Source organism: Tympanuchus pallidicinctus, unplaced genomic scaffold (genome assembly GCF_026119805.1).
Source record: "Tympanuchus pallidicinctus isolate F22 unplaced genomic scaffold, pur_lepc_1.0 scaffold7, whole genome shotgun sequence".
Lineage (NCBI taxonomy): Eukaryota > Metazoa > Chordata > Aves > Galliformes > Phasianidae > Tympanuchus > Tympanuchus pallidicinctus.
Genome location: NW_026294791.1, coordinates 17,331,186 through 17,358,927, shown reverse-complemented (window position 1 = coordinate 17,358,927; position 27,742 = coordinate 17,331,186). Strand labels below are relative to the sequence as shown.

Sequence of the window (27,742 nt, the reverse complement as noted above, 5' to 3'; positions counted from 1 at the left end):
TCAAATGAAAGATGCTCAGTTGACTTGTAAATAATACAAACTGTAAGCTGCATTAACAGCACTTTAAAGCAGTATTAATCTCACAGAACAGCATCTTCCCATACCACTTTGCCATCAGGTGACTAGATCTATTAAAATAATCCTGAACTGCTCCTTCAAATCCATGATACAAAATTTTACAAATACAAGCAATTACTCAGTATAGAGAATATAATATGGAAGCTACAATGCCAAAATAATTCTGACGGAGTAGAATGCAGAATGAAGACAGACTTTCCTTATTAAACTTTTTATTAAAATTGAGCTTTATTTTACATATTTAAAATACTTTATATCCAAGTTATGCAATATGTATGAAAAAAATTGAATGTGAACACTCGCATAAAAATATGTGAAATCATGACTAAGCAATATAAAGCAATATATAGCATGTTCCAAAATGTATTTCAGGAGTAGAATACCTGAGTTTTCAATAAGCTGGTTTCCTGCGTTTCACTGATTTTAACAGTTGTATTTAAGAACGTATCTGATCTCATATAAAGCACTTCTTTGGTTGAGAAAAACTTCACGGAAAAGGTAGAGATCAAGCAGAGATATTACTCAAGGCCTGTCCTCAGAATCTTCTTCCCCATGATGATCCACTGTTTGAGATGCTAGGAAGGACTCCCATGTAGCAAGGCACTTAAAAAAATCCACAGATACATATTAATATAGCAGACTGACTTCTGTAAAACTGGTAGCCAAGGAGAAAAAGCAGCAGAAAAAGAGTAGTACATATGCATTGTCACAAGCTGTTTTTGTGGGACCATGGTAATAGCAAAATATGGTTTCCTAAGCAGCTCAGTGATATGCAAAATGTTAGCCAGCACACTGGGTGAGCTGTAAAGGTCACTTTTACATAATGACAAGCACACAGTGTGAGCATCGTAATTGTATGTGTTAGCATGGGAGATGCTAACATTAATTATGCTCTTCTTTAATCTCTCCCTTTAGTTACAGGCAAAGATCTTCTCCAAATAGAAAGCACAGTCACACACAGTTCCTTGGTAATCTCTGTGGATTCCTATAGCATACCCAAAATTCTTTCCAAGTTAAATTAATTTTATTTTTTTCTAAATACACAGATAATTTGTTTTTCCCCTGAGTAATGAGAAAAAAATGGGACCAGAAAGGCAGGGGGCTGAGGGGAGATTGCCATATTTACAGCAAATGTATTTCTCTCCTAATGGAAAAACATATTAATAACTGTACAAACTATTTATATATATATATATATATTATATATATATATTATTAGAAGCAGTATAAGTGAAAAAATAATGATAATAAAAATCCCCAAATGAACTGTAGTTCAATTTGGCTTAAATGAGTGTTGGCAGCCTTTCAAACCTTTATAAATCAGAAGTTAGTATTGAGGATCATGGCAAGCTTATTGCTGGGTAACCCATGATGTGCTGATGCTTGTTACCCAGCATACCAGGTTTCTGCCATTTCACATCTGTCATTAAAACAGTGGAGCCAAACTCATGCAATAATTCTGTTTTGAAATGGAAACATTCTAATAAAACGTTGACTTACACACTCATACTTATTGCTATTGATAATGCAGCTCATTTGCTTCTTACTGTACAGTTTTTTCATGAAGAATCTGAAATATTCATAGTAAGTAACTCTTCTGAAAATCTCAACAAATTCTCTTATTTTAAAACCTGAACAGCATACTCAGTTAATTCAAACTTTGAATTAACTCAGACCTGAAAACATCGTAATTTCCTAAGTGAAAACTCTTGCCATAAGCCATTCAAGCTACAATAATGCACTACTGCCCATCTACCTGCAAGAAGACAGTTGGGCTGATCTGACAGTCACAAATAATGATGATTTATGAAATTTAAGAGCAAAATGAAGGAGGTACATGAAAGGAGGTAGAATGTAGTTGTTGAAATCCGTGATAGTATGAGGAGGCAGGATCAGGGACGTCAATAGAAAATCTAACAAAAGATGGCAGCAGTTGTGCCTCTGAAGACACAAAACCAAAAAGGGGCTGCATGATAATGCAAGAGATTAAAACATCTACTTGATTGAGATCACAAAGAAAAAGTACGTAGGAACTTGCTTTCACATGGGCCCTTATCATTATCAGACATGTTAGGAAGTCATTATCAGATATGTCATGTTATTTGCATGTTGTCCTCCATACCACATAAACCATAAACCTACTCCCCCAAGCTTATTTCTGTGATCTTGACAGATCTAATCTCCTTTGCTTCTTGCACTGCACAACACTGTGATGCTGAGAGCACACTGAAGGTTTGAATTACTGTGAAAAGAGAGGAGTAACTGGATAAGACTCACAAGGAAATCTGCATTTCTTCACTGGCCTTTTGGAGAAATGTTATTTTGCAATGGTAAATCAGGGAGGAGCAGTGAAAGTAACGCTAGCTAGCATGAACAGTGATCTGCAAATGTTGCAAACCGACTTCTGACTTAAAAGGTCTTTTTGACCTTTTGTTGAAAGCCGTTAAGGTTTGTTCAGTAGAGTCTCCCTTTCTTCATATGACACTGTGGCAGCTGCATCTATCTGAGGTGTCTGAGCTGGAAGGCGGCTTCTTGGTTTCAATATGTCAATAAGCCAGCTGTTAGAAATGTGTTTTCACTGTGGTGCTCATCCTCAGATTTCTATTTGCTGGAGCCCAGACTGGATTGCCATACTAGAAAGCTGCAAGGCACATCTGTTTTTCCTAAGCTTTTCCTAGGTGTGAGACAAGAAATAATCAGTTTCTTGAACAGTGTTTTGTTGGCAATGAATGAATGTTGGTTGTTTTTTTTTTCTGAGCCAGTTTAATTTATACTATGCAACTTCATATTTTGTCATTTGGTAATTTCAGTAATGTGTGGTAAAGTACATACATCATCTTTACTGTCTTGAATATAAAAATGGATCCCTATTATCTTTGCAACACTGAGCCAAAACACATGTTAAAATCCAGTCACACTATGTTGCTTATCCAGATAGATACAACTTACCACAGTCTTTCCACACAAGGATGCAGAGCATTTTTTTCAGTTACACAAGTTATTTGGTTTTTAATTTATCCTCATTTATATAACCAGAACACATTTTCAAAAATGTAAGAGCAATGGTGGCTCATTTCACTGTCAGACATCACAGTGCTGCTACAGCTGACAAGTTTTATAATTAACCGTACCAAAACAAAAGTAGGTCTCTGTGCCTTAGGCTCAAGCTTTTTATATCGTGAAGCATGAACTGCGTAAACGACATTTTGTTACTGATGTACACTTCAGCCTTATTACAGAATGCTTTTACAGAGTTCTCCTGGGAGGGTGAAAATGGAGATCTAAACACAGGATATGCCCACTTTCACGAAAGAGACAGAAAGGAGACAAAAAGAAAAACCAAACCCTGGAAATTAAACGTGCATGCATAGTGTTGAAATTCATAATCCAATTATTTGTAAAAGCCCAGCAGAATACATTAGAAAATCTAAATATACAAAATGAAAGAACTTAAATAGGCTATTTTACCTAAAGTATTCTGATTACTACTGTTCTGCACGTCTGTTCTGCAACACCATTTTTAGAAATAGCAGCAAGAGGTTTTCATATACAATTGCATATCTAACTAAAAAGGAGATTTAAAAATAGAACATGTAGTAGGGATGGTAACAGAAGCAATGTGTCATATGCCATGTGTTCCAGTTCCCTGTTTTCCATGGTTAATACCTTAAAAATATCCTTCGTGATGACATTTCCTAGAGTAGGATCTGCAAATGAAGTCTTCTGTTTTTGAGAGAGAGTGCCTTATAAGCAACGGAAAACCAAACTGGTGTATTTGCTGGATTTACAGTGTCTGAACAGTATTTGGACAGTGCTCCTGCTTACTCCGGTCTTGTTTTATTTTCTCTGAATATGTTAACAAAGTTTTTTGCTGAGAAAATTAAATACTTCTTTTTCCTTGATGCAAATATCCTACAGATTATGGCAAACATGAGGAAAAAACAATTGGTAAATGTTTAATTGCTGTTGTTCTTTGAAGCCAAAGTACATTCCTGGGTACCTGGATTGTTGGCTAATATGAACCAGGATGACTTCAGATACACTAGTTAAGTAACAAGAACTTTGTATCTTGTTTTGGTTTGAGTAATGCTCTGTCCTAAGGGCACTGAAGAATATCTATACCTAGCTTAATGGAAAGACCTGGTGACAATCTGCTCTCTCAGCTGTATGTTCTGCCCTGTGGTTAGTTTGTGATTGCAAACACTGGGAAGATTGTATGTCCCATGAGCTAAGAGGTGTGCTAATTCAGGCCGTTGTGTTGCACCTAGGGCATGGGAAAAAGCAGTAAATGAAAGGGTATGGCACTGAGACACACTTCAGTCAAGGATTCTTCTGTAAGGCAAACAAACTGATGTTTTCTTCTTCAGAATGAGAGGTCCTGATTTCAAATTAAAGCCTTCTCTTTTCTTTTTTCATAAAATCCTTCTTACTTAAGCAAAGCAATTACACTCATTTTAAATACAGTAAGTTCTAAATCTTGCATATGGAGAGACTTAGCATGTATTCAACTCTTTTTTCGAAGAGAAAGAAGAAAACTTCATGAACTCCTGAGACCAACTATAGGAACTGCAAGTGACTGCTCAGTCATGGTAATACTGGGCTGTTAAATGGCATCATATGCAGATGTATTGTGCAGATTGTACAGTATCACAGGGAAGACTTTGTTCTCATAGGTCTGCACAGAAGCACCCCATAAACTTGAAACATTGAGCTTTAATTAGTGTCTGTTACACTGAGAGAGTCAAAGAGAGTGAGATTCCATAGCCGTAGAAACAAAGAACACTTCTTAATCAAATGCTTATCTTAAAGGTAAGACTTCATTTTTAATAGAAAGCATAAGAATCATATTCTGATGCTCAGATTTCTCAGATTTCTCCCTTCCTAAAGTTTTACTCTAGGTAGCAAGCACAGGAAGATGCTAATGTTTTGTTTGTTTGTTTCCTATTGTATTCAGGACAGTAGGACCTATCATTTATAATACAAGGTCTTCTCCAGTAATTAACCATTAGCAATAACAACAGGTTTCAAAAAACAAAAAACAAACAAACAAAAAAACCACCCACATTTTAGATAAAAACTTCCCAAACTCTCCAAATTAATTTTACCAAATTCTCTTGAATGCCAGAATTGAGATAATGATTTTCTGCTAAAAACAAAAACAAAAACAAAACTGAAACAAAACTTGATAAGCCCTCATGTTTCAGCCAGGGTAGCCTAATGTTTGTTATTACAGCAATTATTTTTTTCTAAAATCTGGAACTCTCAGGACATAACAGGAAAACCATTTAAAGTTTTCAAGAAAAGCACCAACAAAGAACAATGTCTCAGTGTAAACTGACTTGTCCAGTATTTCAGAGACTATTGAAAAAGAGCCATTGGTACCTGTGGAAACAGTTGAACCATTTTTCACATATTTAACTTAGTGATAATAATTTCATGTATTCTATGAGTTATGACATCTTGAAATGAAATTCCAGTTCAGTGAAAAGCGTTTTTAGACAGGAAAGAGACAAAAAGAATTATTTTTGTGGTTTGATTTAGCTAATCATTCATGAATAAAATATTCCAATATATTTTGCACTGATTTAACAGATGTATTCATGATAAAGAAACCAGAGATCATCAGTAGCTGTAAAAAATGTGAGAGGATGCCAAAAGTTTTCTGCCTGATTTCAGAAAATATTTTGATCTTCATATGTAACAACAGATTGTCAATGTCCGCACATCTCACAGGCTGCATCCTAATTAACTAGACTTGATGATCAAGAGCTCTGTCTTTTCAATTATGTTCTAACAAAATGATTTGTAAAACCAGGGCACTGATTTTACATTGAGGCTAATGGACAGCCCATAAAAAGATTGGAACGTGGGACTGGAAGACAGATATCAACAGATATCTGTGAAAAATACTGATTTTTAATTAGTAGATGGGCAACTGCTTTTACTACAGGAGAGTCTGAAAAAAATCAAGATACTGGGATACTTTCAAAACAAGCACAACATAAGCAACATGTTGCCTCTGAAGAAACTTCACAGAATGCTTAAGAGATTTTGTTACATGTATTCAAGTTCTGCTGGTTAGAATATCTTACTTGGAATTTTTACCAAGAGTGATAGCTATGCCATTTGAATTGAAATTAAAATTGTATCTCAACCGTTTTGCTTTCTTTCCAAAGCAGTCAGTTTCAATTATAAAAAGATTTGATTTAGTAACTGTAATCCATTTGTGCATTTTGAAAAATATGCCATAAGCTTTTCATATTGATGTTATCCTAGTGAAGTCCTATTGGTTCACATTCCTCAGAGAAATAACAATGAGAACTATCGGAGTGTGCTGTTTTAAAAGGAACCACATTTAAATGTTTCTCTCATGTAAAGTAATTTATAAATGCGAAGCCTTCCAGAGGGCTTCTTCACACAAACTGCAAAAGTCACTGCAAAAGGCTTCCAAGCTGAAATATAGCAGCTGACATTCAACCCAAAAATATCTCCCAAATTCTTGTGGTTAGTAAAACAAGACTGCCCTCTGTTGTTGATGAACTCAGGATCAACCACTTGGGTACAAATCAAATATGTTTTGCTTAAAACAACTCAAGTTAAGGAAATGGTCTCTTTCTTCCCACAAAAACTGATTCTGAAATTAACACAAGTTTGGACTAAAATGCAACATTTATTCTTTAGATACAATGCAATGATTTCTCTGCTGAAATAATCAGTCAGTAATAACTACTGCTATGAGAAAGGGTTTTACCTCTTCATAGTAACGGAGATTATTGTCAGCCACATTAGTGAACGCTGATCTCATATCATACTGCATGTTTTGCTTCCATCTGTCCCAGTCTGCTTTCAGTGCATTATTGGCACATTCCACTTTATCTTCAAGTTTCCCAATCTCCTCTGAGAACTAAATACAAATTGTAAACATAAAAAATAAAAAATAAAAATCAGTAGCGTTAGCATTTTAAAATTGATTGGAACCAAGTGACTGTAGTGCAGTAAAGTGAACAGAACTGCAGAAGCAAGGTTGGTATTAAAATTAGCACATCATTTCCTGGTGATAAATAATTTAAAATTTAATTCCTAATGAATAGCTCAGTATAATTTCAGAAATATTAATAGCAGAAATTTGAGACAAAAACTAAAATGTTGCTGAAAATATTTTTTGTTGACTGAGAAGTTACAGACTCTGGCACCTCTTTGCTGGCACCCAACAGTAATGCATCTAAAAAGGAAAACACTAAGGGCTTTACTGGAGCAAAATCAACTTTACAAATGAGATTTGGCCAGAAGACTGAGGAAATTCTGATAGAACTTTTGGTGACTTCAGGAGAAATCAGAATGGGGGGGAAAACAGCAGAAATTATACTCAGATTTCTTGCCCATCACCTTGCAGTCCTTTGGAGTGGAACTAACCCTGGCGTGACCATACAAGGGAGTGAGAAATACCAAAGTAGAGAAAGAACTTAAAATGCAGGATTTCAGCAAAGCAGGGACTTTTTGAGAGATCCAGAGTCAAAAACTTGAAGGCAGCTGCTATGCAGCCATTATTTTCCTCTAATTGCTGGAGATGCACAAAGTGACACCAAGCTAATGGGAATTAGAAATAGATAAAGGGCCTCTCTCTAGCGAGTCTTCTAGTCCTGTCACTGATTTTGTACCTATTGTCATTTGCTAATCAGCTGTGTCAGTGCTGGCTGGCACCCAGTTGCAGAATGAGACAAATCTTCTGCAGCTACAGTGTGAATGAATGCCTTAGGACTGCACAGCATCTGTCTGAAACAAACCTAGGGAGGTCAGGCACAAACACCATCTATAAAGATCATAAAGCAGAAGAAGCTGATCTCCTTATATTGTTTCCATTGCAACTCAGGTACTGTACATCTTCCTCTTATTCTTTTTACTTTTCTATAAGGCAGAGTGCTCTTTCATCATACAACTTCTCTGTGAAGTTGGATAGCTCTCTCGCTAAGTGCCACAGAGCTGGTGCTTTCATTGATAGGAACTTCCAAGTCTTCTATAAGATCTTCAAGGGATGCTTAGGCTATTCACACATTGCAAGAAAACCAGGCTTCAGAAAAGGACATGGAAAGCTGTGGTCCACAGCCTTCAGCTCCAACCATACAGAGAGGGTGCCATAGCTGGAGGTGCTGCAAATAGCAGAAACTAAGCAACTCTGTCTGGAACAGGGATGGAACCTGAGCCCAATCGTTAAAATTGGAGGTATCAGGGGAAGATGACAGCTCATACACATTGCTTGTGTGACTGTTGTGAAGAAGAGACATATGTTTTAACCAAGTAACTCTTGTGTGTGTACATTTTCACTGTTCAGTGCTCAGAAGTCCTGTTCACAGTCCATAAAACCATAAAAGCATAAAACCAACTCAGAGTCTGACAAAATAAAATCCTTATGCTCAAGTTAGGCAAAAACAGAGTAGCTAGGAAAAATGAAAGAAATTTCAACCAAATGTTTTTTCCAACACTCCATGATACAGAGAGGAATAAACATTTTTAGTTTAGACTTTATTTCTACACTGACTTTCCTTGCCACATTTCTAGATTCATAAAATATTGGACGCTATTTAAGAAGAAAATGAAAAAAATATTATTTCTACTTTACCGAAAAGCCAAAGTTCAATTATCCAGCTAAATCAGTAATCAAACTATGGGCAAGAGTAATTTCATCAACTACCAACAGTGTATTCAACATGAAAAGGTTAATCCAAAGATTAAATATGGGGAAATTGCCTTTAAAGATATTGCAGGCAACTGGATTAGGTATCTTGGGCATGCCCCAAGTTAACTGCCTTTCCTTCTAACACTAAAAATGAATGCACACAGAATACTGAAAATAGTGACTATTTGTAGATGATTTAGAGTAAGAAAGGCAGTTGAATCCATTTTCCTGCTTTTGCAAGAAAAAACAATTCTTATATAAAAATGACCTGACTGCATGGTTAAAGAAATCCGGTTTCAAAGTCCTAGTATCATCATCTTCCCTTTATCTTGACCTTTGTATCTTTAAGGCATTTATTTTACAGTTTGTTTTTGTCTTGCCTTTTCTAGGAACTGGAGTTTTCTTCCATGGTGTAACTACAGTGTGATGTGGCAGGCAGGCAGTTCTACATCCCTGCCTGGATATGCGGTTTAAGCATCACCCTCTAAAGTCCCCCAGTGTGTATCAAGGTGGGGGCTGAAGTTAGAGTCTAAAGACAGAGTTTTGCCACACTTCTTCATCTCAACTAGAAAGGTTTAAGGTCTACTTTTTCACAGCTGAAAAGAAACATACATACTATCTTTTTCAGCTGAAAGCAGAAATCAACAAGTGGCTTGGTTTCTGAACAAGTACATCCATGTAGTGTGTACTTGTTTTATAAGGTTTACATTGTTACAATTTATCCTACAAATTAAATAGGATCCTAAATCCATTTTCTTACACTGACCTCATTGAGGCATCTAGAGCAACAAATTAATTCTTACATCAGTGGTTCCTGCAGGAGGACAGCATGGTGCTCAGCAGATGTTGTACCACTGGACAGAAGCAGTAAGACAGGCCTGCCAGGGCAGAAGGCCACCAGACATGAACAGGGTGACCTGTAGCCAAAGGGACTTGCAGCAATAGCAAAATTACCTGCTAGGTGACATAAAATTATATAGTATCTCAATATGCCAAACAGCATGTCCTTGTATCTACTACATGAATTAGTCCTTCACTTGGACATACTAACCCTGCTCAGCCTGGAGTAAGACATAATATACATTCAGAATGTGATAGCATCAGCATTTAGCATTTCTTTTCTTCACTTCAAGCTTGAATAGCAGAATCCATAAGTCGGCATTTAAACCTGTCAGGTTCTGTCGGAACAGATTATACCAACCTTTTGTCAGAATTAGCATTAGTGCTTGCAGCAGTATCAAATCTGTACCCAAGACACTGAAGGAGGCACTGGTTACTCCTTTAGAACAGAGCATAGGAGCAGCGAAGCCAAAATGGTAGCCTCTTTACAGCCACAGCTCTGGAGGAAAGAAAGGCCTAGATGAGCAGGAGGGCATTCAAACACCCCTCTCAAAAATCTCTGTCAGGAGGCTGCATCCAAAATCACAATCTTCACACCTTCCGTACTTTGAATAATGGCCACCTTCAACACCTACATTTTGATGTGGGAGGATAATTTGGGGGTTTTTAGAAGCATCACAGGTACCTGTCCTAAAAGCCCAGTAGGAGAAGCATGTCTCAAGAAAATGTTTATTCCTAGCCAATAAACCTGATGTCTTACAAGGTTTAATCTGAGATTACAGTCTGTCAGCTGCACTGACCTTGGGAATGTTTTGCACTCTCTTGCTGTATAACTGCCTGCTAGCTAAATCATTTAATGTTTGCTGTGACCATTGCTAAAGATCTCACTGCCTTTTATCAGCTCTAAGGACATGCTGAGATTCTGTATCTATGGTGGAAGTATACTTCAAATAAGATTAGAGTTCTTGCAAGTCACTGTCAGCAGAATTTCTGGCTACCAGATAGCACTGACAAGTCCAGTCTGATGTCTGTGAGATTATTAGAAGATACATAGGGTATGTCTAAAAACAAAGCCAAAGTCAGCATTTGACACCAATTCCAATAACAGCACCTCTGTTTTCAGGCTCTTTTTCCAACCTCCTATTCTGAAAGCAGTCTGGATAGAAGTGTCAGGAAAATAAGTCAACATGTAATAAAAATTAAAAAACAGCAAAAAACAGATTCAGAAAACAGTGAAAAGTTACTTGAACAGTTAAAAAATAGCAGTGCAAAAGTCTCTGTGGCCAAGCTACCATTAATGGAGAAAATCTTCCACTTCTAATGAAGAAAAAAGTCAGCAGGATGCAGCCGCCACTCAATTAGAGAAGACAGGATTTTATGATCAGACTAACAGACATCTGCTTTGCTGCTCTGATGAGACTGTAAGAAGAGTCGAGATCTCAGCATTTTTTGAAATGAGTAAGAAATAGAGAGGCTGGAAAGATAAAGCAAAGATCTGTACATCTGGGTAGCCACACAACCCACAGGGTTTTACCACAGCGGTACCAAGGAAATGCAGGAACAGTTAAAATGACCAGGTTCAGTGGAAGCAAGGACAAACATCTCATTATGGAGCACAAAGTTGTCAGTATCGAATCAATGGTACAATCAATGCAATGCAAAAGGGAAAATTATTCTTTTGTCTATAACAGCTGAAGAAAACCTAGTGCCAGCATCTTGTCTGAGGACTCCACCAGATTATACCAGAAATGCTTTCTTAGAAGGCCATGTCCTGCCAGGCAGTGTCCCTTGGACACTGGTAGATAGCAGTAAGGCCAGCTGCTAACCAAGCTTTGTGAATTGCATTTCAGCACTGAGTCACTCTGTGCAAATGCAACTGTTTTTAGCAACAAACTATACAAATGGGAAGTACTGATAAAAGGGATGCAATATTGATGCAAAATTGATTTAACTAAGTGCATACAAATAACTTGAGCAATGACCTATAACATGTCTTCTGGTCAGATGAATATCTTAATATGTACTCTATCTTCACATGCAGTGCAACTAAGAGAGCTGATCCGTGATACAGCCAGCTTGAGACCTCACTTACCAGTTAATTGGCCAGGGCATAGATACATATATTTTGTAGATAGACTGAGAATAGAAATAATGAAGTAAAAGTTTGCTTGAAGATGGTCTTTGCTGTTTCCTACAAATGTGAAGCTAGTGTTACGAAACTTGTTAATTTATTACAAAGAATAGTTTGTAGTTTCCCTATAAACTTTTAGAAGCAAAAAGCAGAAATGGTTCTCCTGGCAGCCAGTGACCTCTCTGAGTCCTACAGGCTGGTTCCCATATGTGGTGATACCCCTGCACATCCCCATAACCCCAGGTCAAGGAAACCATACGAGCCCCTGCTCTCCTTCATCCTCCACTCTCTGTGTTGCTCAGTGGCTGCCACCATCCCTGCCTTTCAGATTCACAGGTTTTGCCTGCACCCACTGAGCCTTTTGCACTGGTGTTCTGCCTGCAAGGGTAGGCAGGACGGCTGGGAGCCGCCAGCCTGGGGTCACAGCTGCCAGCTGGTGGGGACACCATGCCAGGGAGCTGAGAACATGGTGGCCAGGTGGGGAGCAGGCAGTGGGCAGCAGGTCAGCCTGTGCCATCTAAGGGCAGCATGGCAATCTGCTGGCTTTGCTGGCAACCACAGAGAGCAGAGGACCAAGACCCATCTTTGCTGCCCAGCTCCCAGCCTGCTGCAAACTGTGTCCCAGACTAAGGACAGGAGAAGCAGCAGGAGAAGAAGAGAAACAAAACAGATAAGAGAGTAGAAAGGCAGTAAAATGAAAGTACAGTGTAAACAAATAATTTCTGCTTCAGGAAAAAAATGTAAGTTTTTGCTGGCTGTTGCATTATACAGAGGCAAATTATTATGAAATACAGTGCAGACATCACAGATATCAGATAGCAATAATGTATTCCTACTTGTTCTTTTAATTGACAAGAAATCAAATGAAAATACACACCTCAACTGCCAAAAGGTATCTAAACGGCACATCTTTACATGAAAGCTAATTGCAGCAACTAATAAAAAATATCTGAAATGTCAAGGACCTTCTTCAATGTACTAAAAAGCTGCAGTGAATAATCACTAGTTATTAGTCATTTTTATATATTATTTATACTGTATGATACTTGGTGCTAACAGCTGGAGGACATTATTTAGGTGTTAGAGGTAAAAATAAAGTCTTCAAAATGCCAGTTCTGTCCTTCATTGGATCTGCAATGTGCACAGGTGGCAGCAGAGCAGTGTGGGAAACCATCCCAAGACCAGCACTGCTTTGTGCTGCATTGCACACGAGCTGACCAAGACCAGAAGCAAGCTGGTGGCAGTGGTAGGAAGGTGAGCTACTGAGGCTGTGCAAACTCAACCTGCTGAGCTTTGGTGATGGCTTTGAGGATGCTCAAGTCCATGTGCTATAGGTATGATTGCATTAGAATGAAGGTGTCAGCTAGTAAAAAATATCCTAAAAAATAACCAATCCTGGAAGAAAGGATCAAGAAATTTTCATTTTAAATATGTCTCATGAATGGCTTTGCTTTTTCTACCTCCTATTCCTCTCTTATGTCAACAGAGCAGCAGCCACAATAGCACTGCAGCAAGTCTTACTTTAACTCTCAGTGTGGAAGAATGCTGAAAATAAGCTGCTGTGCCACCTGCATTGACACCACACACTCCACTGGCAGTGTGTCCTTTGCTGTAGCTGCCTTCCCACTGAAGTTTTGCTTTTTTCTCAAGGTTGCCTTTGCCTGGCATGTGTAGCTACAAAGTCCCATGGTTTCCCAGAGGAAGTACAGGACACAGAGACACCATACAGTTACAGTGCATGGCTTCACAGGACATGCATTGTTCAGGGGATTCATTTTCTGCAATTAGAGTAAGGCCTGGAATATTTCAGCGTTCTGTACAAAGACATACTCACCAGATCCTTGTCTGCCTTTTTATTGGCTAAAGCATCAACTCTGGAATCAAGCTCACTTTGAATTTGGTCTCTCCTTTTCAAAACACCCTTAATATAAAAAAAATAAATAAATAAATACAAAAAGAAGAAAGACAAACTGAATATATTCAGAAAACCACACAACATAAATTAAACAAGACACAATTCAAGAACTTTGGCATGATACAAGTACCTTCCTAAAAAGCAATTCAATATCATGTAGTGAATACTTATTTTTCAATATCTATTTTTTATCTTGCATGTTTTTTTAAGAGTCTTAGTGAGTCAGAAGTCCAGGAATCCACCATATAGGTATCACTGCCAACTGGATGAAGAAACCAGCAGAAGCAATTAACTTCATATCAACACATCCTACCATGTATTCATTTTGAAAAAGGAACAGGAGTTTGTGCAACCCAGTATCCAAAGTATGTTGTTTGAGTTGAGTACTGAACTCTACTTGAGTAAAATCAGATAAAATTATCATGAAAATGGTAGCTATAGTAACTTTGATATATGTGCTTATTTCCTGTGTATGAAATTATTTCCTCCTGTAAAACTGCCTTACGAGTATTGAATTTTTAGCATAGTGTCAAAATAGATAGGGAAGGAAATGTTACTTGTTGTTAGACTACTAAACAGGAATGGTATTACAGATTAAATTTTTATTTCTGATGTTCATTTGCTCTGTGACCTTGAGCAAGTCTTGAACATTTCTCTTTACCTGAGTTTCCGCATCTGCAGAAGTACACTCAGGTGTGATTAACTCACAGAAGGCATTAGTTCTTTTAAAAAAATAATCAAACGAAGGACAAATATAATTACAAATCTAAAACACCTCCTCTTACACTACTTTGCTGCAACTGATTTTACTTCTTCATATAACTAACAGATTTTCAGTATCTACCTCTAGCATAGGGCATGTTGAATCAGCAGCTCTACCTTCTCTAGCTGTCTTGTTTGACTGTGTTCTTTCTGATATCTTCTCAGTTCAACACAAACTACATAAAAAATGGAATAAAAAAATAGGAGCTGAATTCTTAAATAATTGTTCAATGTTTCTTCTAGAACAGATATTCAACTAGAAAAGCCTGGTAAACCTGACTTTGGACAGCTCTGAGTAATACACTGGCAGTATATACTCACATAAATCTACCTTTCAGTAGCTCAAAAAATCTTTTGTTTAGATAAATATAAAAAATGTTTAGCTGTAAGCACAGAAGCAAAATAAATACGTCTGGAAGAGCTGTCCATCATGTTACAAATGCTTTATTTTTCTTTTTTTCTGTTTTTGTATTTCTTTTGCCCTTTTAAAAAACTATTGTTTTGATTATATGCTAAATTTTATCACAAATACTCCTTAAATTATAAGATAAAACCCAATGATTTTAATATTGGTATGTTACAACCAGAGGCAAGTTCTGACTTCCAAATGCAAATAGAGGGACTGTTTTTTATAAACATATCATTATATTTTTATAATATTTTGTATAATTAATGCTATTCTGACACAAAAATCCTCAAATAATTGCGTGTGGACCCATAGCTAACTTACTGCTGCAATCTATATGCTGAAGCTCAGCGGGACAGAGTTACACTCTCCAGATTTGCTCTGCCTCTGCTGTGAGTCAGCTAGAAAGGAGCCTGTCTCGATGTAAATATTTAGCTACAAATTCATCTCTGCCCTCAGTTTTCAGCTAAACTCAGCACTGGAAAATACAAAGTCTAATCCATTGTACCTTCTGTACATATGCCAATTATGTTAGTGAAGCAGCACATAAAAGTGCCTGCAGTGAGGGGTTAAAGACATCCCAGAAATCAGGTTTTATTAGTGTGTGACTTCCCCTGTTGTATTTTTAATATGAGCAGCCCTCTCCAAACTGTGAGAGGCAAGTAAGTTACAGGAAAAAGAAATTCAGGGTGAATGAAAGGAAAAGAGCAGTGGTTGAACAGGAATGAGCTAGAAGAGCAAGACTTTCCTCATTAATCCTCTGGCAACTTAACACTGTGTTGCAAGCACTTGGACGCTGCAACCAGAAATAAAATGAAAACAAAGAAAACAAAATAAGCAATGAGCAACAGAAACTTGCCACTTCGTGCAGTAAGAGCCAGGGTGTCATTCTGTGATTTGTACAGAGAAATCTCCCTGCTAGGCACAAAAGGGAGGACCTGTACAAAGGTGAGCCACAGCATGTCTTTAATAACATGAGGGATGGAAAGGCTCACAGGTAACAGACTTAAAAACAAGAACTGAAGGAGGAAATACTGCAATTTGCTAAGATATTAATCTCTTCATGCTTTTAAGTACATTAATACCTACCTCGACCTACCTGCATGTACATTTAAATAATACAGCCTGTGAGATACGGGATATTTTGTATGGTTTCTCTTTCAATGAAACTTATCACTGCAGCACTAGTTTCTAACTTTCAGAAGCTAAACCTATTGAAAAATGGACAATGTTCTGCCCAGTGCCAGTAAAAGCCTTTGCTGGCTAAGTTATCTTGGGCCTTGCTGTACGCATGGCCTGTAGCACACTCCTGCTGCCCTGTGAGCTCTCAGGGTTCCTAGCAGAGACAAAAACAGATACTGCAGCTTGCCTTGGGATAGCAAATCCCACAAAGATGTGTTTGTAGACATTTTTTGCTTTCTGAAGGCAGAAGAGTGGGAATTATGACATGCTAAAATTAGTTTTGGAATTATGTTGATTATCAATCAGGACAGATTTTTTGTATTCTCTCCAAATGTAAGAAAAATACATCCATAGAGGGAACCGAGAGCATCAGCTTATGGCAGAGACTAAAACAGGCTTGTGACATGGGGACTGGAAGCTCCCTGCTGTTCTAGAAAAAGAAGAAGTAATTTAGGAACATCTCCTAGAAAAGGAGAAACTTCTCCACTCCTTCTCCCCCGCACAATCTGTTACTGCATATTTCAGCAGTGTCAGAAGAGGTCTTTTTAAGGTGCTTTTCCTTGAACCTTTCTGTGCCCAGCCCTACCACACACAGCTCTAAAACCAGACTTTTGTACTGCTACCACCCTGCCACACAAACTACTAAGCAGTTCTTGTCTGAAATGGGTGCCTCTTGCCTGATTGTTAATCAGGAAAACGGGACAAACCAGATTCTCTGCTAACAGACAGCCATCCCCCTGCCGTGCACATTTACTAACAGCAGAACGGTGGCCACAAAGTATTTTTCATCAGTTACGGCCTTGCTTCCAGAATCTGTCAATGGCCTAAGACAAACTTCACATACTGCCAAAAGCAATCCTTAATGAAACCTTACCATCAGAATTTCACTGTAGAGAACGTACTCATGTATGATTGGTAGCAGATTTTCAGAGAGCCCGGCCATTCGTTTCTCTGTAGCTTTGCAACATTTGTCAATGCAGCTGGCGACGCCTTTTAGGGAATCTGCTATATCTTCTTCTGATGCTGACCAGAGTGTGTGGATGGGGCCATACTCCTTCATCTCATTAAAATACTCTTAACAGGGACATAAACACAGATTAGTCTTTTGTTCGCTAACAGATGTCTAAGTGGTACTAACCACAATCTCCTATTTACTGTGAACACAGCAGGGAACAGCAGTTTTATTTTAAAGTCCCAAAAGGTGCAGACAACACAAGGAAGTTCATTCCAGTTCTGTGTTTGACATCTTCTTTAGAAATTTTTATTAATCTAAATAGATGGATGCCACAAGAATTGCTTCTCTTGTGCATCTATATCAAGAGATAATTTGTGGAAGGCCCCAAAGTCACTGTGATGTTTGGTAGAACTTAGCTTGGGCAAGCCTGAATATGACCTGAAAGCAGGATGTATTGAAAGCATAATTTTAACACAATTGAATTTATAATGAAGAAATATCCAAAAAAAGATGGACACACACACAGCTGTGTGCTGTGAAGAATCCAGCATCTGCTATGAACGCATTTCAACAAAAAAGCATCCATGCAAGATGGAACTGAAAATCACATGTTAAGATACTACAAGCAGGAACATTTTCATGTCATTTTCATCAGTGCACCCTGCACACTGGTGCTCTGCCTTTTGCTATTTGGAAAATCTAGAAAGAAGATTTATTAAGCTTTTGGGACCATGTCAAAATTCATAAGGTTTTCCAAGAAATATTTTGGTGCTGATCACTTGAATCTAAAGACCTTGGCCAGCTACTTCCACTGGAATGAGCCGTATCAAAAAGAACGCTTTTCAGCAACATGCATTTTCACTTATTAAAACCCCTCTAACTCGGCAAGGATGTGCTGAGATCTGGCTCTGCACACTAAAGCACTGAGTCTCAGTTATTAGAGAACACAGTGTAGCACTTCAACTTCTACACAGTAATGTCCCTTAAGTGCTGACCAGTAGAATCAACAGTAATTAACAGACGTAGACTGAGACCAGTGTTAAGCTTGGAAAATTAATAATTTAGAGTTGCAAGTTGGTGTGCAGGCTGCTGTTATTTAAGGAAAAGTATGAGCTTAAGTAATCCTTCTCTCTAAAACTCTTCACAGACAGTTTCCCATGACAGAAACTACTGCCAACAGTAAAGCTCTTGAAATTAAAAAATAATCTACTTGGCTAACATGTGGAAAAAAACAAAACAATGCAGAATGAAACTAAAAAAGACACATATGGAGTTCCAAAATCTACACAGCATAATAACAGTATGAGACAGCACAGAAAACTGACTCTTTACATTCCATTCAAAATACAAAATGTCACACAGCTCTCCAATAAGCACAATAAAAAGGTAGCCATACTTGCTATGTTTCTTATTTTTAAGTTCCCTTTTGGCAGGTCAATGATGTGTTAAAACCCTCCCTATTACCAAGCTGCTCTAGTTAACTTGAAGATCTGCCAGAACAATGACTATTTTGGAAAACATGGTACAAATACAAATCTCCCTATTCCTCTGTTTGCTGGAAATAACTATTTTGCTTGGCACAATGAAAACAAATTTACTGTTTACAGCAAGTCATTTGCCAATATATCAATTTCTTAAACCCATTAAAAATATATTTCTTTTCTACTTACCCCTTTCTTCCTTGTAAATTCTATGAGCTATTTTGTCCAGTACGTTTATTTTGTGACTAAATGTTTCCATATAATCATTCATTTCTGTAAACATTTCAGGACGATTTTTAACTCCTCCTCTTACTGAGGATGCTACAGCTCTTACGGTCTGTCCCATTCTGCTCAGCAAACTTGGACCCTGCTTCTTGTGCGAGGAGAGTTCCTAAAACCAGAATGTACTGTGTTTACTTGCACATACATATTTAAATTGTTTAGAAATAATAATATGTGATTTAAAGCTTTTTGTCTTTTTTTAAACAAAAACTGCATACACCTCAATGGAAAAAAAGACAAATCAGATGTCTTTTTAGAGGCAAAATCTTAGTCTAAGATTTTCTGAACAGACATAAAGATATTGTGCATTGTGCTCTTACAAAGAATGACCAAAGGGGGCAGAAAACCTTTACCCTTTTGTTCCGTACAGTGAGTTGACTACTTTGCAATCTAGCCTCTGGAACAAGAAAACAGAGGTAAAGATTGCATTGGGAAAAGCAAACAATGTTCCTACAGGAAGAAGTAATCCAGCTATTTTTTTTTAACAGTTTTTACATCTTGATAGAATAACCTAAAGTTCAGAGAATGGCTCTGAATACAGAAGTCGGATCTTCACATACATCATATAGTACTGTGAATCTGCCACAGAAATCCAAACACAGCAACAAAAAGTGCTGTGGAAGATACAGTGATACTTATGGCTGCAGAGAAGATAACTAAGTGCACAGAAGAAAAGGCTTTCTTGGGGAAAGAAAATTCCAGAAATTCCACATCTTCTTCTGACCCTTCTGTAACAAGCCATCAGAGGATGCTGTCGAGTATTAATCTAGGGAGGCTCCTCATACACCACTACTGACACACCATGTGGTTCCATGTAACTGTAGATAAAAATAAAGCCATTTTACCCAGGCCTGTGCAGTAAGAAAAATTTTGAAGTCTTCATTAAAAGTTAAGGTTGGGTGATCAGCAATACGGTTCAAAAATTTATGTAGAGCTTTTCTTCGAGTCTCAATGAATTCATCACTAAATCGTTCCACCATTCCTTTCATCACAAATTTTTCTGGCAATGGCTAAGGAAAGAAAGAAAAAAACATACTGCATAACTTGCATAGTATCAAAGATATTATAATAGCTTTTCTACTTGCTGAAAACATAGCTATGACCTTATAAAAAACACCACGTAAAAACCAAATTGTTTCAAAGACAAACATAAGAAGTACCCTTGCAGAATTTTTAATTATCACATACACATGCATATAAAGCTACTAACGAAAAAGTTAGTTTAATGTTTGTCAGATTTCAGAAACCCCACAAAGACCTCAAACACCTTTGTATAAAGCTGGGGCCAGAACACAAATTAATAAAAATAATATACGTTTTAGCAAACGAACAGGAATAATTAGTGTTGGATGTGCTTCTTCAAGTTTGCTCTTCAACCAAAGAAAATCCTGATATCGTCGTCGGACCTCATATTCACAGGAGTCAAATTCACCACGAGATGTCTGAAAACAGTTAACAGAAAACATGGTCCAGGAAGTTAGAATAGTGACTAAAAAGCACAGTATTGTTTTACATCTTGAGTAAAACTACATACACAATTCTAGTTTGCCCATGCTATTTGCTTGCAGTTTTTAAAGCAAAATGATTAATTGTTTTAGGAGATAAAACATAATTTTTTCAAGAAATCAAAGTTCTACTTAAAAAAAAAACAACACAACAGATTGACTTCAAATAATCAGTCTGACAGTGTTTCCAAAAGGTTTCGATCATTACTGTAGTGTGATGTTTCCCTTTTAACAATCACAGTTATGTTCATTGCACTTAGGGCACTTCTGAAGGAGTTAAAAATCAAAGAGTGAGGAAAGCCCATTTTTTAGCATTTTGGAAAAACCAGAAAGAGCTGACGTATGTCCCTGAGGCCTGCTGACACCATCCAACAATCCCTGCTTTCAACGCATGAGAACTTCAGCATATCATAGCACATTGCCCATGTTGTTTAACGGATTCTTCAATCCATCAACCCCAGTTTTGAAGCCCTTTGTCAGAGCTCGCCAACAAATCTTTAATACTTAGAAAAAATGCTTATTACAGCACTGCAAAATTGCCAAACCATGAGATTTTATCATTGCTCCATCTTCTGGAGTCAAGCTACAAAGAGCCCAGGTGTTCAGCAAAGTGATGCACTGTTTAGCATTAGTTGTTGCACAGAGATTTACAGTGTGACGCAAGCACATGGCAAAAGAACTCACTCACACTCTTGTAAACTAAACATTTTTAAGGACTGAATAAACTTTCTAGGTGTGTGGGAGGAATGCTTTTACTTTATCATCAACAACCAGCATTCAAATTAAATACGATAAGGAAGGATGAAAGGGATAAAGAAGCAAAAGCAATCCACCTTAAAGCCCTTCCATATTTGCCTGCAGAAAAGATGTTCATTCATCTACAAAAAGATGCATGAAGTGAAAATTATTGCTCACAACCTAATGAACATAGCTCTATTCCTACCCTTTAAATATTTTATGAGGAATTGATAAGTTCTCTATTTAAAGATGAATAATTCCCATTTGAAAATTTGGTTTTAAATGTATCTTTTAAAAAGAACTCAAAGTCAAATAAATGAACACAGTAATTCTCAAATCATGGCCTGCAGAATATTTGCTGGTAATCCCAAAAGAGCTGGCTGGTCTCACAGTGCTGTCTTTCTTCCTTATTTCCAGTAAACAATTTGCATTCAGGACAGCTGAAAATGCACTATGTTGTTTGCTAGTATTACTTTTTCACTTGAGAATTTTGGGAAATCATATGCAACTGCAGGTTGGAAACAAACTTCCAGGTGACAGTGGGCACTACAGTTACTGAAGAATGGAGCTGAAAGACTTTGCAGCAGGTGTGCTTCAGGCAAGGCAGCTCTTTTCTCAGTATAAAAAAATATTGCCCATATACATGTGTGTATATACTTACACTGATTTTTTTGTTTTCAGAATCAACTGCACAGTTACATATGATTACAGTGGTCTATAACTCATAGCAGAGTCAGAGCACAGTTTCAGTTGGGTAGTAACCCAGAGAATGGTTCACAAGAAGGCTGAAAATGCTATCACTGCTACCTCCGTGAGGCACTGAGGTTTACCCTGATCCTCATCTTATAGATGCTTACCTTTGTGACTACTCTGTATGTAATAAATGTTTCAATGGCTGTAATGTGGCTTTCAGGGTCATCAACAGTAATGAAGAGATCTTTTAATTCTGGTTCATCTTCAAATTTATACTGGTTTATCATAGATGAGGGGGATATTGGCATTGAAGGACTGAATGAGTTCACCTCAGCCAGGGACGTATCCTGCAGACAGGACATGAGAACATCCACATTGAAACATATTTATACACAACCAAACACATCTTGGATGCTAAAATGGTAAGTTCTAAAATAAAACTTAGGACAGACAAAAGAATTATATGATCTGTGACAAGTCTATTATTCTCTTCAGTATTTGCTTCAGTGAGGATACAAGGAATGAGATTTATTCTAGCACTGATCAAAGCAAAATGGTACCTTCTGACAAGAAATTTATGCACAGCTATAGAACAGAACTTGCCTGTGGATGCTAAAATGAGTTATGAATACAAGCAGCCAGTACTTGTGCAGTTTGATTACCAGCTTTGTTAACATTGTTTGCAGCATTACTTCAGGACTAAGGAAGTTTCAGTTATTTCTAGTAGGCTGTACTATAAGAAATTATGACTTTAAAAGACCAAGACAAAATCCAATTTTGAGTTTTTATTGGAATCAGATATTTCAGCTTGCACATATTTTAGAATAGAATTTGAAATAGAAAACTTTTACGGATATATGAATTTACTCTTTAAATAGGTATGCATGTAGTATAAAACTGGTGTTTAATTTCTTAATTAAATTAAATCCACTAACTACAGAAAACAGCATAATATAAATAATATATGTTTTAAAATAATGACAATTAAAATCATCACAATATTTGAAACATCAAACATTTTATGTAGCTTTTCTAATATATCAAATGCAGTGAAATATTTCAATGAACTACAAACTTTAATATTCATCTGTGTTTTCAGAAAGTTTCCTAAAAATCTACAAGACATAAATAAAAAATAGAAGTGCGTGTAGCAAAAATAAACTGTAAAACTGCTTGAGGAAGCATGCTTCATGCACACACTTCTTTTAAAGCAAAGAGGTCATAGTGCAATGGGCCCAGCTAGTGGGAAATCGCTTCTTAAAGCTGACAGAGCATGAAAATTGCATTCTCTTTTGAAAAGTTTAAGAAGCTGATATGCAAAATTGAATAAAAGCTGAAGGTTTCTGAAGGAGGTCAGCACGTGGATGAGCAGCCGCCTGTTGGGTCGGCCCACCAGAGGCTGACCAGCCCCAGGCCGCTGCTGGCTGCTGGCAGCTGGCAGGGTGCTGAGGAGCTCACCCCACACAACACGGCATCTCACTGGCCACCACAATGGAAGATGCCTTCTTTTTGGGGGGCTTCTCAAAGCAGAAGCATCCTTAATTCTCTGCAACATCAGCAGCTTGTTTCAGGCTCGCTTGAGCTACCTTTCCACTTGCTTTACAACGCAATAAAATCAATTGCTTGTCTAAGCCAATGAATAAGCAATATAGAATGGTTTGGGTTGGAAGGGGCCTTAAAGATGACCCAGTTCCAACCCTTCCGCTCGAGCAGGTTACCCAAAGCCCCATTTGCCTGGCCTTGAGCACCTCCAAGGATGGAGCACCTGCAGCTGCTCTGAGCAACCCGTTCACAAGGCTGACTGCTCTCCTGCAAGCAAGATAACCCCAGTGGCAAAAACTGCCCTTCGTAGTGCCTTGCTGACTATGGAGCATGCAGAAAACAGATGTTGCTGATGAGAAAACTCTAAGATGTCAGAAGTAGGAATGTATGAGTCCACACAAACCAGAGCTGTGTACTGTCATGTGGGACTGAAGAGTACAAGACTGGTGTCACTGAGGCTGGCAAGAATTTTTCCATTGGCTTCAATGGGGTCAAAACTATCTCAGGGACATGTTCTTCCCCTTTTCCTGCTCTGACCCTCATTTTCTACTGCAAACTCTCTCCTTTTGAAATCTATCAATGTACTCTCACACATATGGAGTAGAAAATCATATTGGGAATTATGCACTGAAAGTATTAATATACCAGACCTTCTATTCTATAACTCTGTGATTAAAGGTGATGGTTTTAATATTATATAGGTGCTTCACTGTATGTCTGTCAGTTACTTGACTTCTTTTACTCAGACTGTTCCAGCCCACAGTTTCTGTGCTGTATGTGGTCAGCCCTGACCAAAGCAGTGGAGGATGAATACAAAAGCTGTGCTTTCTCTGCTCTACAGCACCAGCTGCCCATGCTCTATGTGGAGAATGAGCACAGTTTCCCAAATGTGCTTGGGTGAAGCGAAGTACTGAGAAAACAGGAAATTTCCAGGGAAAGAAAAACGCATGTGAGCATGCATGGGATTTGAATGGCCATTGATGAATAATGACAATGCAAAGCCTAATCAAGGTAAATGTGTTTCGTACTGTCTAATTTCCTACAGGTCACCAGTATCTTCATGTTTCCTTCCTCCTCAGTTGCTACTAAAAGTTGTACAAGCAGGTTCTGGAAAGCATGTTTTTATATGCAAGGGCTCACAAGTGTGTGATCTGAGAAATAAAACTGCAACAAGAAAAATCCATGGAACAAACAAGTCTTCTGTTTCGCTGCTCTACACCCATTGTGTCATCTGCATATGAATGACTGCATGTGAGTTTTAAGTAAGCACATCTCTTCTTTACTTCAGGTTTACTTCCAGCAGTTCTTGACAGAACACGGTAAAAAAAAAATTAAAGCTAGCTTTCTGTTCTTCTATACAGCTATGACATTAAAGTTGGAACTATGCTTTTGTGTATCTGTTGTGGGTGGAAGGAATTTTGTGGCAGAAAAGAAAACAAGCAAATGTTCCCATTCTTGTTTAAAAATTTTTTCATTTGACTGAAATTGGCCACTAAGAGTCCAAAATTAATATGGGATAGAAACACTTATGCAGTGGGAACAGCCTCAATGTGGGCTGAGCACACAGCCTGCAGCTCTCTGGGGAAACCATTAAGCCCTGGAGTTTGCCAAAACACTGCTCCTACTCAGAGAATGGACACTTGGCTCAAGACTATTGCCATCAGGCAGAACATAGAGCATGCATCTGAGACCAGGGATCCAAAGCAGGTCTGGAATCAGGGGATATGATGGCAGGGTATCTTGTAGGAGAACAGCTCAGTTGTTGGAGCATTCTTCAAAGAAGGAGAGAGATTCCTTGGCTGAACACTCAGCTTTTAAATCAGGCTCAAATCCTTGATCCACTTGTTCCAGAAAAAAAATTGTGCAATTCTGCAGTGGCACATACATCTTTCCTACAAGCACCATGAAGAAAGTTTGCTGTGATTATGGAAGAGAACCAACTCTAAAACATTTTAAGCATTAACCAAACCAGCTCTGTCAATGCCATGCGAGGGCACCAGGAACAAGGAACAAGAGGACTACCAGAGTGAGTATTGCAACACAGCTCATGAAAGAAAGCAGGTTGTGGTGTGACTCATAATTCAACCTTGAGAAGTTGCTTCTGCTAAAATGACTTCAGAACTTTCACCATGGTGACGGAAACTTGGATAAAATGAAATGCAGGTTACATCAGAAAATGGTTTATCAGAGCTGCTGAGTTAAGAAGCCAGTCTGTAATATTTGAGATATGTCACGGGATGCTGGCTTAATGGTTATGACACTGCCAGGTCAAATGTCTATGAATTTTCATACAGTAAAGACTTGGCGACTACATCTTGAGTAATAACTGAGGGTATTGAGGCTGACAACTTTTTAAGAACCTCATTTTTCATCATTGAGATAGTTGGTCTGTTCCACTGACTAAACTTAGAAAAATGAAGTTGATGCAGCACCAGGCACTGAGCACTGCGCTTCCTCTGCATCCCGTTCAGCCTGTCCACATTACACCACTGCCTTAAGGATAGCAGTGTAAATTAAACATGAGGAGGTCTCAGGACAGTGTGTTACAGACAAATAAGTTTTACAAAAATCAGTCTGAAACTACATTTAACCTGTCAGTGTCCCTTTCATATAACGGATGCATGCAAACAAGCTGTAATCCCAAATCACCTCCACAGATTTTCATCATCTTGAAAGATCAGCCCTCAAATTGAAGCTGAAAGCAAACTGTCAATTTCTGGCTGATACACAACCACCAAAAGCAGGAGCCCAAGACTTGCACATAGAATATTCTTGTCTGCAGAAAAAGGTCATCATTCTGCATGCAGTAAGAATTGTTAAGATTTACTATAAGCAGGAAATATTTTGCATGAATCTGCATGGAAGATACTTAAGAATACAGATTTTTGTCTGAGAGCAGGAGTAGTTATATGAAATACTAGTTTTGTTTTCTGTTCTCAAGGAACATCACGCTTGACAAGCATGTCGGTGTGCTGTATTGACAGGCATTGAAACTGCATGCAGAGCTGCCCAGGCTTGCACCTGCCTGGAAAAGAAAAAAGGACTCCAGGTGAGAAACAGCTAACAGTACTGAGCACTGGTTTTGTGCTCAAGTTCAGTGAATGTGATTTAGTTAACTCTAGTTAGGCTTCAGAAAAGCACAGGTAACTTGGTAAGATTTAGCCTAACCTTTTGCCCATTATAGACCATTAAATCACCTAACAGTCCCCTTGGCTTTAAAATCCATCAATTTCAGGATTTTTACTGCAGTCAGTTTAAATACGTCCCAATAATCAACTCTTATTCCAATGGTTTTTATTTACATTTACAAAAAATTGCTTCTTTTCCATAGAAATACAGGAGATATATCTTTAATTCCAGTAACAATTGATCCCAATGAAGAAGCGGGATATCCCATTTTCAAACAGGAAAGACACTCGCAGTTTCTCTCCCCGTCGCACATCCTGGAACGCAGCAGTTCGGAACTTGCAGAAGACGCCCAAGCAGAAGCTGCCCGCTCCGGCGGCTGCTCAGCGCCTCCCGGCCTCCCGCCGTGCGGTCAGTGCGCTAAGGGGCGCGGGGACGGCGCAGCCCCGAAGCGCGGCGGAGCGCCCGGCAGCGTCCCGCCGAGCCGCTGCATCGTCTGCACGCGTAGATCAGCCGCTGCCCCGCGCCATGCCCGGGCCGCCACGCTTCAGGCATTCCCGGCCGAGGGCTGCAGAGCGGTTCCGTGCAAGCGAGGCCGAGCGCGAGCCCGCCCCGCCCGTCCCGTCCCACCCCGTCCCGTCGGCAGCGGGGGCTCCTCAGCCACCCCAGTCCCCACTCGGTCCCGGCTGCCACGCGCACCCGCCTCGGCTGCGGGGAGAGCGCGGCTGGGCGCGGCCGTACCTTGCTGAACACCTCCAGGTCGTCCTCATCGTCGTCGAACGCCAACACCTCGGCGGAGGCGGTGAGCAGCGGCGTCTGGGCCGCACCGGGGGCACCCGCGAGGGGCTCGAGCCCTCCCCCGCCGGCGGGGGGCAGCGTCGGCTCCGGCGTCCGGCCCTCCGCTTCCATCCTTGCCACGAGTGCGGGCGGCGGCCCCAGCGGAGCCGCTCCCTGGGGCGCCGCAGTTGGCCGCCCGCCGCTCCGCCGACCCCGGCCCGGCCCAGGGCAGCCCCGGGGCGCGCCCAGTGCGCAGGAGTGGAAGAGGCGGTGGCGGGAGGGCCCGACAGCCGGGACGGGGCGGGATGCGGCGGGACCGGGGCGGAGCGCGTGCCGCGGGCGGGCGGGGACGGGGCGTCCCTGTAGAGGTGGTTGGAAGGTGGGGGCCGCTCAAAACGCCCGTACGTGATTTCGTGGAGGTGTGGGGGTGACGGCTGCGTATGACCGGGTCTCTCCGAGATCACTGTGGTCTCGGCCACCCGCTGGTATCTGCTCACCGGGGGTGCTGGGTGAAAGCGGTGGTCTCTGCAAAATGGTGAGTCCTGTGTTGAGCTTAGGAGAAGCAGCCACCGGTTTGTTTCCTGGGAAGTCTTAGGGAGTGTCTCAGCACGGACTGTGTGCCCGGGTTTTATTCCCCTGCTCAGGGCCCGTTTTG

The 27,742-nt window shown here is 39.3% G+C and overlaps 2 protein-coding genes across 5 annotated transcripts in view; one reads left to right on the top strand and one right to left on the bottom strand.

Annotated features, from left to right (window-relative positions):
* Positions 1–273: 273 nt before the first annotated feature.
* SNX7 (sorting nexin 7) lies at positions 274–27,322 on the bottom strand. Of its 4 annotated transcripts, none has more exons than XM_052665824.1 (9): positions 27,052–27,319; positions 21,807–21,989; positions 20,038–20,148; positions 19,552–19,716; positions 18,614–18,815; positions 16,863–17,062; positions 13,558–13,644; positions 6,830–6,982; positions 274–681 (listed from the first exon to the last, which is right to left on the bottom strand). In XM_052665824.1, the coding sequence occupies exons 1-9, from the start codon at positions 27,217–27,219 to the stop codon at positions 601–603; spliced, it is 1,350 nt and encodes a 449-aa protein (XP_052521784.1). In that variant the 5' UTR covers positions 27,220–27,319; the 3' UTR covers positions 274–600. The 4 variants fall into 4 exon arrangements, 3 of the variants coding, with proteins under 3 accessions (XP_052521784.1, XP_052521786.1, XP_052521785.1); XR_008202184.1 differs by lacking the exon at positions 274–681 and adding an exon at positions 9,954–10,091 and having other exon boundaries at positions 6,874–6,982; positions 27,052–27,322; XM_052665825.1 differs by lacking the exon at positions 274–681 and adding an exon at positions 11,685–11,783 and having other exon boundaries at positions 6,874–6,982; positions 27,052–27,322.
* Positions 26,560–27,742, top strand: part of LOC128072690 (translation initiation factor IF-2-like) — a 33,661-nt gene continuing 32,478 nt past the window's right edge. The window contains exon 1 of the mRNA XM_052666758.1: positions 26,560–27,112. Within this exon, the coding sequence (XP_052522718.1) occupies positions 26,560–27,112 (553 nt within the window). The remainder of the gene's footprint in view (positions 27,113–27,742) is intronic.

Bases quoted from the DNA above. Each gene is read 5' to 3' on its own strand.
- SNX7 (XM_052665824.1), bottom strand. From the start codon at position 27,219: ATGGAAGCGGAGGGCCGGACGCCGGAGCCGACGCTGCCCCCCGCCGGC. The intron at 21,990-27,051 runs GTACGGCCGCGC...TCCTGTCTGCAG, and splicing joins ACCTGGAGGTGTTCAGCAAG to GATACGTCCCTGGCTGAGGT. The intron at 19,717-20,037 runs GTTCGTTTGCTA...TTCTTTCCTTAG, and splicing joins ATCCAACACTAATTATTCCT to CCATTGCCAGAAAAATTTGT.